At 33.8% G+C, this 13,068-nt stretch overlaps 1 protein-coding gene across 5 annotated transcripts in view; it reads right to left on the reverse strand.

Annotated features, from left to right (window-relative positions):
• UGGT2 (UDP-glucose glycoprotein glucosyltransferase 2) overlaps positions 1 to 13,068 on the reverse strand; it is a 233,570-nt gene that overhangs the window by 57,266 nt on the left and 163,236 nt on the right. For 4 of the 5 annotated variants that reach the window (XM_058438019.1, XM_058438016.1, XM_058438017.1 and 1 more), the window contains 5 exons: positions 9,605 to 9,690; positions 6,774 to 6,869; positions 5,529 to 5,613; positions 2,068 to 2,250; positions 121 to 281 (listed from right to left, as the gene is read on the reverse strand). In XM_058438019.1, coding sequence (XP_058294002.1) covers positions 121 to 281; positions 2,068 to 2,250; positions 5,529 to 5,613; positions 6,774 to 6,869; positions 9,605 to 9,690 — 611 coding nt within the window. Of the gene's footprint in view, positions 1 to 120; positions 282 to 2,067; positions 2,251 to 5,528; positions 5,614 to 6,773; positions 6,870 to 9,604; positions 9,691 to 13,068 lie in introns of those variants that run through there. The other variant, XM_032151125.2, reaches the window with a different exon arrangement.

Genomic DNA, 13,068 nt, shown 5'->3' on the forward strand with positions numbered 1-13,068 from the left:
CTGGCATGAAATGAACACTATGTAATTGGTTGCTTTTATTGTGTAATTTTTAAGAAAACTGAAACTTGTAATTGAATACATTATTTATTTACTAAATGGTAAGGGTCTGACTTTTCTTACCTGATATGGTATTTCCGTCTTAAAAGATGTGATGCCCAGTATCCTGTTTTCCAGAAACGATATCCATCCATTTCCCTGCGGCTATCACAAAATGGAGTATACCCATAAGGAGCTCCATCCAGATCGAAATCTCGAAGTTCTTTTAGATCATGTCTCACAATCTAAATAATTAAAATAGACTGTCTGATAATGACTATAAAATAACATAAGCCCTTTTTTATGGGAATCTCCAATCATTATTACTCTACTACAGAAATCCAAAGAGCTGTATTTTCCTCACAGTGCTTTCATGTAATATGAATTTACTGAATTTAACATTTATTCCTCTTGTCCTTACAGGTTAAAAGCAAACTAAAATTTATATTCCTAGTCTTTAAGACAGTGGTCTTACTCATCAACAAGAATATTTTGTTATGTCCTTTATAAACAAGTCATTTTACGAATCAGACATTTGGGGAAGGGGTTAAATATTATATAAGTGCAGAGCTCTTAGTTTCTCAATGTATAAATAACAAAATCATTCCATGCCAAATCTCCATTATTGTATATCGGCAAATGTTAAGTTTGAATCATAAAGAAAAATCTCCCAATTATTCTAAATAGCTTGAATAAAATAATATCAATGTTATTTTTTAATTCACTCAAGCCTTCTAGAACAATATTAGTGTACACATTGAAAGAAAGGTAGGAGAAAGAATCATATTAGATATTATGTGTGGGGCTCAGATGGGAGGACTTCTTGAGGCCAGAAGTTTGAGACCAGCCTGGGCAACACAGTGAGACCCTGTCTGTACAAAAAAAAAAAAATAGCCAGGCGTGGTGGTGTGCATGTGGAGTTCCAGCTCCTAGGATGCTGAGGTGGGAGGATGGCTCGAACGCAGGAGTCTCAGGCTACAGCAAGCTATGACTGTGCCACTGCACTCCAGCCTGGATGACAGAGTGAGACCCTGTCTCTTAAAAAAAAAAAAAGTGTGTTTAGAAATGCTATCTTCTTAGTTTTCATTGTAATGTTTCATATTTATCAATTTGGAATAGAGTACAAAAATAATAATAGTTTAGAATATGAGTACATTCTAAAAAGGACTTGAAAATATACTTTTTGTTCCACATAAATTCTAACTTAACCATTTAATTTATATTTTCATTTACATATTACTTTTTTCGTAGAAATTCTGTGTATTTTCAATTTTTTTTTCCCCACTAATGATTCAAAAGCAATGCAAGGAGGGAAAAAGGAAAAGTCATAATTTTTGGACATATAAATTTTGAAAGCAGAGGGCCTTGGGTTTGTTTTTTTGTTGTTTTTGGCCAAATTTATTTGCTTTTATTTTTAGAGACAGGGTCTCACTCTGTCACGCAGGCTGGAGTGCAGTGGCATGATTATATCTCACTGTGACCTCTAATTCCTGGGCTCAAACTTTCCTCCCCACCTCAGCCTCCAAAAGTGCTGAGACTACAGGCATAAGTTGGCCAAATTTAAAATGCTCTTTTCCTTAAGTGAAAGAGTGATGAGAATTTGGTTATTGGTTGAATGAGAAAGAATGCTGTTGAAGGTGGAAGAATGAGTTGTATGTAACTGCTAGCTTTTCTAGCAAGAAGAAATTCCTAATTTTAAACAAATATCAGCTCATAATTTACAGGAATTCATTTAACTACTCTTACTATGACTAATATAAGTATCTGTTTTAGTTCTCAAACGTAAAAAACTACTACTTAGGAGAGAAAACTTCCATGTCCGAAATAATAAATGGTACTTCTTACAATACCTTCAATTTTCCCCTGGAATTCTGACTTTTTGTTTTTAAAGATACTTTGCTTATATATCACAACCATATCTTAAGCACTGTAATGAAGATAATAAACATGAGCAACATGAATTAATTTCTATATTGACAGAAGTGTAAAAAATGTTTGTGTATTACTAAAAATAGTAGTTAATCTTATTACCTGGTCAGCATCAACAAAAATGATTTTGTCCACTGCTAGTGGGAAAAGAACATCAAGGAAAAGAATTTTGTAACCCCAAATAATCCTTTGTCTTTCACTCTGTTGACGAAGCCAACGGGGCCACCTATATTGAACTAGTTCATATCGGAATCCATACTCTTTAGCCATGTGAGGAATTACTTCCTAAAAACACACACGCAAAATCAACCAATATGTTCAAGAGAAAGTAGTTTTGGTTTAGAGAAAAAAATAACATTAAAAAGGTAAAGTTTCCTATAAATTGTTATAAACGAATAGGCAAGATGTCTAAATACTACTTCTATAACATACTTATTAATGAGAGACATTAAAATGCTAACAAATATGAAAAGACAAGTATAAATAAAACGATATAATTTAATGTCACTAAAAATAAGTGCACTATATTATTTAACAAACTTATTAATGGAAGATAAATGTTCCCATACTTTTATTGTTAACATCTGACTTGAGAAAACTGACTTAAAAAAAAGCCTCTGGATCTTGGAACACCTACATATCAAATAGTTCATGTATGTGTCAACAGGTTGGTTGGTCAGAGATGTAAAGATGAAGAGAGGATACAAAAAACACAAAATAAGTTCTAAGCTGATAAATTAGATTCTATACAGGAGCTTCATGTTTGAGATATATCATTATTTAATTCAAGGATTAAAAATACAAAGTAGTGATTATGGTCTGAATATTTCATATCTGACTCAGTATCTTACAGGATTAGAAGTAGCTTATTCCCTTTTTAAAGCAGAAGCAGTTAATGAAATATACTGTGGGCTAAATTTAGTTCAAGAGCTCAAATATTGAGAGAGAGAATGAAAAAGGAATTGGAAAAGATGAATTAATAAATATAGAATTTGTGTTTTACCACTTGATTCTTACTTGAAAATAGTTTCTGGTTATATGTTTAATTTTTTTCTCTGACTTTGCAAGAACAATGTAGATTTAAAATACTTTTTTTTTAATGCAAGAAGCACCAATTTCATCTGTGAAATCTTGAAATTAGGGGTACAACAGCTGCCAGGAGTCATTGTTTTGGTTTCAAAATAAAATAAAACATTCAGTTAAATAAAAAGAATATTTTTTCTTCATTAAATATGTGTTCAAATATTCACTGAAACAGGCACTGTTCTAGGATCTAAGGGTACATTAGTGAACAAAAGAAATACAAATTATGACCTTCATTAGGCTTATATTTTAGAGGAAGTAGGTAGAAATAAATTATTGTTATCTACAGAAAAAAGTGCTATGAAGAAAAATTAAAAGGGAGAGAATTATAGTTGGCATAGTGCTGTCAGAAAAGAATTATGCCTAAGTTTAATGTATAATTTTAGCAAATATTTGAATGAAGAGAGGAGGTATGACTTTTCTAAACTGGTAGCTAGCGGCTTCTGTATCTGGCTGCTGGTTTACACAGATGTTTGAGTTTGTAAAAATCCAAAGCTAAATTTCATGATTTGTGCACTTTTCTGAGTGTATGTTATATTTCACTAAGAAGTTTTCAAAAGAAAAATTTCTTAAGAAAGAAACACATCACAAAAAGAAGGAAAATACTACTTCAGATACAGTATTTCTTTTGGCCATGCAGTGGAACAAGACTTTCTAATCCAGACATAGCACTGTTGTTCTGGTGAATAATATCTTTTCCTGCTAAGAGAATCTTTAGATTTTTCTATCTCAGTTTATTTGGGTTAAATACTCCCTTATTCAGTGTCTGACTACTAGGAAAACATGTTAAAAATTAGTAGAAAAATAGTATAACTTCTTATCTATATTTATGGGTTCTTTTTCTGTTTTTTTTTTTTATTTTTTTTTTCTACTGTCAAATGAGCATAGGAGGAGACACTGTTGGTGGTGGAGGGCAAATGGGCTGTTACATAAGGTTAAGCACCTGAGGTCTGAATGCCTGGGTTCAAATCTCAGCTGTGTTTCTAATTAGCTGTTTCATCTCAGGCCTATGCTATAAAGGATGATTCTTGCTCAAAGAAAGGTATGGCCCTTCACCCTATCTCCCAGGAAATATCCTCTACCCTAGCCCTTCACCCTATCTCCCAGGAAATATCCTCTACCCTAGCCCTTCACCCTATCTCCCAGGAAATATCCTCTACCCTTGGAATTTCCTGACTAGTAAGAATGTCTACGTTTACCTGCAGATCTTGGACCACACTAGATATTGTATGCTAATGATGTTATTTGTAGTGAGGACCTTGGGCCACAAAGCATCAGTTCAACATCTGAAGGGGTTAGAGGCTAAGGTTAGCCATGCAGGCTGTTAGCCAAGTCCATACAGCTGACCCTCAATAAAAACTCTGCACCCCAAAGTTTGAATGAGCTTCCCTGGTTGGCAGTACTCCATGAGTACCCTCACACACTGTTGCTGGAAGAAATAAGTGCTATCCACTGCGAGGAGATTCTACTGGGAGAGGACAATTGTTAACTTTGTGTCTGGTCTCCCTAGACCCTACCCTAAGCATCTCCTCCTTTTGCTGATTTTATTTGTGTCCTTTTGCTATAAAAACTGTAACTGTGAGCACAGCTGTTTTTTGGAGTTATATAAATCCTTATAGTAAGTTACTGAATCTAAAAGTGGTCTCAGGTATCTCTCAACTGTGCAGGCTAGTTACGTAACTTTTGAATCTTGGTTTTCTTATCACGTGGGATTGTTATGAAAAACAATTGAGTAACGTCAGTTAAACACTCGGCATCATGCCTAGAAATATTAAGGAATAAAAGCATGCTTGGCTAGTTTTACTTCTGTCCCACTGCTTTTGGTCTAGAAAAAAAAAAACTCATTTGAAATGCTGTTGAATGAGACACCAAATTGCTGTGGAGACACTAAAGTTCATGGAATTTGATTATGCTGTAGGGAGAATAGGAAGAAACACAGTATACTTTGTAGCAGGAGTATAGGGCTGAGTAAAGGGTAATAGCTGTTGATCACCTGAAATCTTCTAAATATAAAATGCCTCAGATCATGGTGCCCAGCAATCAATGCACTACACAGATGAAAGAGCTTTTTCGTTTCAGTACTGTAAAACTATTTTCCATGGTATAGGTATAGTCTTTGTATTTTCTTGATACTACTACTGTTTCGGCCTATCTTTGCAAAAATGACAGAAGCCATTTCTTTTAATTGAAAATCTGTATATATTTTCCATTGCCAAATTGTATTGAATTACTCATTATCATGAAAAACTACTAGTCATTCTGATTTTGATTTTACTTAAAAATATAGTCTTCTACTGTCCTCTCTTTGAACATCTCTAAATAAAAATTGCACAGAATTTTTCTTAAGCTACATAAAAATACTAAATACCATTTTTTCAAAAAGCTCATTCTGAAAAGAGAAATGTCACATAAACTTACAATGATACAAATAATTTACTATTCAAACATTAACCATTCTACAATAAAAGCTATGTACTTACTTTAAATGTCGGTGAGAGATAATTTTTTAGCAACCAGAATTTCACTGGTGTTTTGGTGTTACGCAAAACAGAAAGCATCATAATTCTGTATAAAAGAATATTAAACCCAATATACATTAACAGTAACAGGAGTTCATATGTATTTTTTAACCTTGAAGTGTTTTTTAAAATTTAATTTTAATTTTTAAAATTTTACTTTAAGTTCTGGGATACATGTGCAGAACATACAGGTTTGTTACATAGGTCTTTTAAAGGCTTTTAAATAATTGAAGCTATAAATTAGAAGGTTTTCACAATGAAATGTGAAGAGATAAACTAAAATATGGTATATCAAGTATGTAATGTGTAAGGATGAATACATATACATCATGGTAGCTTCATGTGAGTGCAGTTGTCTATGACTGTGTGATTAATATTAAGTCTACAAACCCTGAAGAGCTGAATGATCTATCTATATTGACAAATTCACTGGATGGGTCATTTGGTTTGCTAACCTAAACCTCCAAATGGAAAGGATACAAATGAATCTGAAGTTCCATTTTAATGTATCAGTGCTATAATTCAAATATTTTTGAGTTATTCTCTGTGACCTTTCTATATAAACTGTTTAAAAATAGCCTTTTGTACTTTGCAATATGCATTTCTCCCCTCATTCCCTTCCTTTTTATAAAACAAGGTTTTCTTCACTGGAAAAGGATAATTTACTATAGTAAATTATATATATATATATATATATATATAGTAAATATTGTATATATAAAGTACTGTAAATATATATATATATATATCGTGTGTGTGTGTGTGTGTGTGTGTACATATACATACTTACCTATCCAAAATGTCTATTTGCTAGCCTTGAAGAAAACCAATATTCCAAATCAAGCCAAACTCATAAAATTTCATATTTATATATACTTACCTCATAATTTTAAGTAAAAAAAAAAAAGCAAGGTGTAAAGTAGTATGTTCTTTACTATTTGGGTAAAAGGACTTAAAAAACTGAAATAAATAAATAAATATACACACATATATATTTACGTGTGTGTGTGTGTGTGTGTGTGTGTGTGTATCTCCTTAGCAGGGTATAAAAATAATACTATGGGTTTCCTGTGAGAAAAGGAACTGAGTATCAGGGAAACAGAGGTGGGAGTTTTTTTGCCCAGTGTATATTCCTTTATTTTTTTTTGAAATTTGAACCATGTAAGTATTTCTTTTTCAAAATATAAGGTTAAAAAATATACCTACCTTAAAAAACGTTCATATAAATAACCAGAAGCAACTGAAAAAATGTTTAGGACATCTTTTTCCTTTTTGTCTTCTTTATGCAAGCTTACTGTGAAACTTGGAATAAAAAAGTAATCGACATTTCTTATACATATGGAAACATTGTATGCCTAAATACTAAATATAAGCAATAAATATAGAAATGTATTTCAAAATAGTTAAGCTATAAACACACTATAATATTTACAAACTAATATTAAAATATTTGACAATGTCATTTGAAGCTTTATGAGTTTTTAAAATTTGTAATGTGGAATATAATTATATTGTCTCTAGGTGAATGGGCTGGTATTTTTGAATTTTTGTGAGTTGCCAAAGGTTGTTTTCAGAACTAAGAATGAATTACAGCTTGACATGGCCATATCTAGTGTACTGAAACTTTAAACAGGCCAATGAGGGAAGGAACAGAATGCATAAGTGTGGAACTACGGCACAGCAAGAATTTATGTGGTAACAGGGTAGGTGTGTGAGTGCTGCTGATGGGGCTCACCCAGGCTAAAATATTTTTAAACCATCTACAATTTGGAGCTCCTCTGACCAAGCAGAATTTCTCCTCCACGCAGGGTGTGGAGTACCCTCTTGGTACTCTGGGTGACTTCCATGACAAAGAAAGCACTAGGGAGCCATGTCTACTCACTGGTTTACATCATGGTAGCATCATCTGGGCCCAGCTGTCATTTTCATTACATTTTTGGAGCTAGACCAGCTCCATTTCATTTTTGTATAGGCCCATTTCATATATAAAAATGACTGAATCTTTTATTTACAGTATTCATAATGTATAAATTCATCTTTTTCTTCCTAAACATTTATTTTAAAATACTTTTATATAAACAGATATTTAGAATGAATCAAATTTGGTAAACAACTTAAAATCACCATCAAAGGTATTTTGCAAAATATAAATCGTTACGACAGAAGTATTTTTCAAATCTTGTAATCTCCCAAATAAGAAAAGAAGTTGATTCAGTGGCAAGAAAAAATAATCATTCTAAGTTAGGACTAAAACTAAGATGAAAAAACCCAAAGCATCATAAGACACACAATACTATGTATCTGGAGCAGTTAACGTCCCAAAAACTTACCATCTCTGTTTCTAACAAAGCATTTTGTTTTTGGTATCCTTTTTATATAGCAAGTGGCTATACCATAATTGAACAGTTATCCTTAATCATTCTTATCTATATCTTCTAATTTTAATGGAAGCTCTTAGACAGATACTCTTAAAATTGCTCAGATTCTATTCCATTATCCCCTGTCAAACATACCTACCCTCCAAATCATTTCAATGAGTGGACTTGATCCTTTCTCTATCAGTAACTTGTTCAAAGCACACACTGTACAGTAACATGATTTTTCTTACCAAACAAGGAGTCAACTATAGAAAAAGAGGCTTAAACTGGGCAAAATCCAACATGATGGAAGTGCTTTTGACTAGTATAACCAAATATATTTAAGTTGTTGAATCTATTTTGGCTAACATTTCTATTTCTTATCTTTGATCAAAATGATTAACGGTTTGCCATAATAGCTCATATTAGGTTCCAATCTGTAAAATGGACATTCAAAGTTCTTTACAATACGCATCTACAGGAGACAGCTTTTGTTTTTGCTCACCTAACATCTGTTCCCCTTCTAGTAACAACCTGGCATTTTGGGGGGAATCATTCCTCCTCCCATCTCATTCTACGAGGTTTAGGTGGGACAGGGCTTCCCACCAGTTCTAGAAGTAGGCATATGACTCATGCTTGGTTATCAGAGTCACAGAAATCAGTTCAGTTTGGGACACACAGCTATAGTTGGACCCATGAGTCAGCCTTGGAACTTTTATTGGTACTGTTTGGAAAGAGGCAACTTCCTTCCACTGGAAACAGTAAACTTTTACTTTTAAAAGTCTATCTTAAAATGGAGGAGACATAGAAACAGTAGACCTAAAAGATGGAGAAAGACTGTTTCCACACACATCACCCAGTGGCCAACACCAGGTGTACTCCTGGATTCTTTAGATATCTGAGCCAATATATTCCTTATGTATGTTTCTTTTTCGAGACAGGGTCTCACTCTGTCACCCAGGCTGGAGTGCAGTGTTGCAGTCTTGACTTACTGCAGCTTTGACCTCCCAGACTCAAGCAATCCTCCCACCTGTCTTCTGAGTAACTGGAACTACAGATATATGCCACCATGACCGGCTAATTTTAAAATTTTTTGTAGATACAGGGTCTCGCTATGTTGCCCAGGCTAGTCTTGAACTCCTGGGCTCAAGCAATCCTCCTGCCATCACCTCTCAAAGTGCTAGGATTACAGGTGTGAGCCACCACGCCTGGCCTGTGTTCCTTTTTAAACTAACAATAAAACAGTATAGGTATCAATCTAACATAAACAGTCCCTATTATTTTCAAGTTGCAGCTAGCTAGGCTACTTTCTTTTCTTTGAGGAATATACACAATCATTTTGTCTTCATGTAACTGCCTTCACTCAATCTTTAACTTTTGAAATCCTGTCTGTCCTTTAAAACAGATCTTTGCCACATACTTCTTCAAGGAGTATTTCCCGAGGTTCCTTGTAAGTGGATATATAATTTTTCTCCATTGGTTTGTATAGTATTTTATTTTCATCTGTCTTATAGCTCTAGTTTCCTATCTTGTTGACAGTAGTAACATTTATGTATTTATCTTATCCCTCCTAGATTAGAGGACCTTTGCCTTACTTAAATTTTCACTACCTGTGGAACTTCCACATACTAGACTTCTGGATCAATCTAGTGATGTATTAAAATATTCATTAGTAATTACCTTTTAATGGAATCCCACAGCCCTTTTGTTTTTTCATCTTCATCGGTAAGGATATCTTCCTTAATTTTGTCTGTTTCTTTTTTCACCTAGATAGCATGGCAAAAAAGATTAGAATTTGGCTGCTTTAAATATTGTGCTGTATGGTTAGAAAGTGAAACATATTGGGCGAGATTACCCATAGAAATCTAAGATTGACAGTTGCAGTAACCAAAGACAGGCAATATCTTAGCACAATGTTGTAAACAATCTGATCTTCAACTATCAATTCAACCTCTTTGTTCAGTTTCTTCAGTGGTTACCTCCATACTGCTAAATAATGTGCTTACACTTGTGTTTATTAATTTATCAGCTTTAGGCATTATCTACTAGTATTTCTGAATTCAGAGTTTAGACATTATTCGCTCTTTGTGATGACAGATGAAAAGCTCACTAATCATCATGCTTCCCTTTCCCTATTTGTCTGGAAATTTTGGTAGTAATATGTTTATCTTCAGTTCTTCTATTGAGTATTTTTTGTCACTTTAAATAATATTTAAATCTCTTATTTTTTTATTCCCACAATCCCAACAGTTTCTCTTGTATAATCTGTTTATAAGGACACTACTATTTCTACAATTTCCTTCTACCTCCCAACTTATATTAAACCTTGATTTAGCATTTGTAAATATTGATAACATTTACGTTTAGTTCAGTAAACATAATTGTATCTGTTGCATTTTGCTACGGTGATTCTAAAACTTGAAAATCAGTAAGAAGTTTTCATTATGACAATGTAAAGATCAACCACTGAAGAGTCGGAAAAGCTACTAAAACTCTATTTCCTCTGCATAGTTACAGTTTTAGTATAGTAGAGCACAGTTATAGTTTCCTCCTATGGCCACTGTGCCACTCCTAGGAGACTCTTGCTGGTTCAGATGAATTCTCCTTTCTTACATTCCACCAGCAGAGAACTATTTTTTCCTGGAATTTCATTGTCCTTATTTTTTCTTGTAGGGAGACATATAAATATGTCTTCTTTATCACAGACATAATCTTTTCCAGTTTATTACTCATGTTATCTAATTGTCTGGAATTCTTGTCTACCTAAGACATTTTTCTTAAAGTTCAACAATTAACTGTTTCTTTCTAGATTTTCTTTACATTGGTTTACAGATTAGTTTCACCATTTCTTGAACTACCTATCTTCTTTCTTGATCTTGATCTTGATCTTCATTGTACTGGCAAATGTCTCCAAGAAAGGGTATGAAAAATAATTTTTCTAAATCTTCACACTTCAGAAACCAACATTTTACCTTCAAATTTGATTAAGAATTTGGCTAGATACAGAATCTTGGGTTCAAAATAATTTTCCTCAAAATACTGAAAGCTTTGTTTTGCTGTCTTTTAACATCTAAGTATTTTGAAAATGAAATTCTGATGTTAGTGTTGTCATTCTATTGCAGTGACCCACTTCTTCTTAGTAGCTATTATAATCTTATATGGGCCATTTTCATTCATCCTACTTCGTAATTTGTGGACTCTTTTGACATGAACATTTTTCTCTCTCAACTTTACGACACTTTCCCTCCTCCATGTTCTCTGTTGTTTCTGGAATTCCTCTTAGTAGGCTACTGGATTTCATGGGCTGATCCTCTATGTTGCTTATCGTTTCTCCTCCCTGTTTTTCTATCTTTTTAGTGTAATTCTGAGAAAGAGGTGGTTAGGAGATAAAACTGTGTTATTAGAAAACAAACTAAAGACGGCCAGGCATGGTGGCTCATGCCTGTAATCCCAGCACTCTGGGAGGCCAAGGCGGGTGGATCACTTGAGGTCAAGAGTTTAAGACCAGCCTGACCAACATAGTGAAACCCCACCTCTACTAAAAATACAAAAAATACACACAAACATAAAAATTAGCCAGGCATGGTAGCACATGCCTGTGGTCCCAGTTACTCAGGGGACTGAGGCAGAAAGATCACTTGACCTTGGGAGACGGAGGCTGCAGTGAGCCCAGATTGGGCCACTGCACTCCAGAGTGAGCAACAGAGCGAGACTCCGTCTCAAAACAAAAACCAAAACAAACTACTGAAAGACCTAGGGTATGGGTAGGCTGCAGAATATTTCTAATTGGTATCTTTCATCATTCATAAAAATTCTTAGCCATTATTTCTTCAAATGTTACTTGTACCCCATTCTTTAATTATCTTTGAAATTCCATTTAGTTTACTTTTTTTATCCAACAAATACTCATAAAGTGCTTTATCTTATCTTCATAACAGTCCTGTAAGGTATATTCTATTGTTAACCCCATTTTACAGATGAGGAAATGAGACAGAAAGAGATTAAGTAATCCGTCCAAGGTCACACAGCTAGTAAGTGGCAAAGCCAGTTTTAAATCCACTACTGGTAATCTTAGACTTTCACACTAGCGTGTGTGTGTGTGTGTGTGTGTGTGTGTGTGTGTGTGTGTGTTAATGCTCTCTTCTATATTTTCTTTTTTTCCTGTCTCTGTTGCATTTGGTATACTTTTTCTGGCCTATCTCCCAACTTGCTAATTTTCTCTGAAGGCATGTTAAAGCTATCTACTGAATTATTAATTTTGGTATTGTATTACTCAGTTTCCAAAGTTCTACTTTAAAAAAATCTGATACGTATGTTTTACAGTTTCATGTTCCCTGCAATTTATTTTTAAACTCATCTTTAATTTCTTTTAAAAAAAAGTACAGCTGTTTCAGAGGCTATTCTAATAATTCTAATATCTTGAGTGTGTATCGGTTTTCTGTTTCTGCTAGTTTTGTGTATTTGGTTAACTTTGACTATGAGTTGCCCTTCATACTAGAAAAATTTGATTTGCAGCTTAGGCTATTGTAATCTTATTCCAGAGATTTATGGATGTCTCTTCCAGATATCTCTATATCCTATCAATCTGGAACAATTTTAGTACCAATTCAAGGTTCAGGATTCCCTGGCCTACTTAGCTGACACAAATTTGGGCTAAAAGACTATGAGGAATAATTTTTTATGTTTCATCCTTAGCCTGAAAATAGAGCTAGTTTATTGTAGAGCGGGTCTTCTAATAGATTATTTTATGTGGGTTCTGGGTTCCAATTTTTGTCCCCTAACCCATCAAATTAAATAAAAATGGCAAAGTGTGACAGGACAGAAAAATGTTCCCAGGACAACAGCTTCCTTGGGTCAAGAGAAGTTTCTGTGCTTGCTTATTTCACTAGGCTCGCATTTTTCCCTTTAATTTTGGTTTTGGGTTTCCTTATTATCCTTATTATCTTATTATTAGTTCATTGTTTTTAAATTTTTTTAAAAATTTTATCTAATATTTTCACTAGTTTTAAGCAGGAGGGTTGGTCCAAAAAGAATCTGCTATCATTAAAAACTCCCTTTCTCTCCCTCTTTAAAAAACAGCACCTTTTCTTTTTTAGAGCTAGTTTTTCAGTGCATGTTCTTGATCTCATCTCTAGAGTCCAATT

The sequence above is a fragment of the Hylobates moloch genome, unplaced genomic scaffold (assembly GCF_009828535.3).
Source record: "Hylobates moloch isolate HMO894 unplaced genomic scaffold, HMol_V3 SCAFFOLD_4, whole genome shotgun sequence".
Classification (NCBI taxonomy): Eukaryota; Metazoa; Chordata; class Mammalia; order Primates; family Hylobatidae; genus Hylobates; species Hylobates moloch.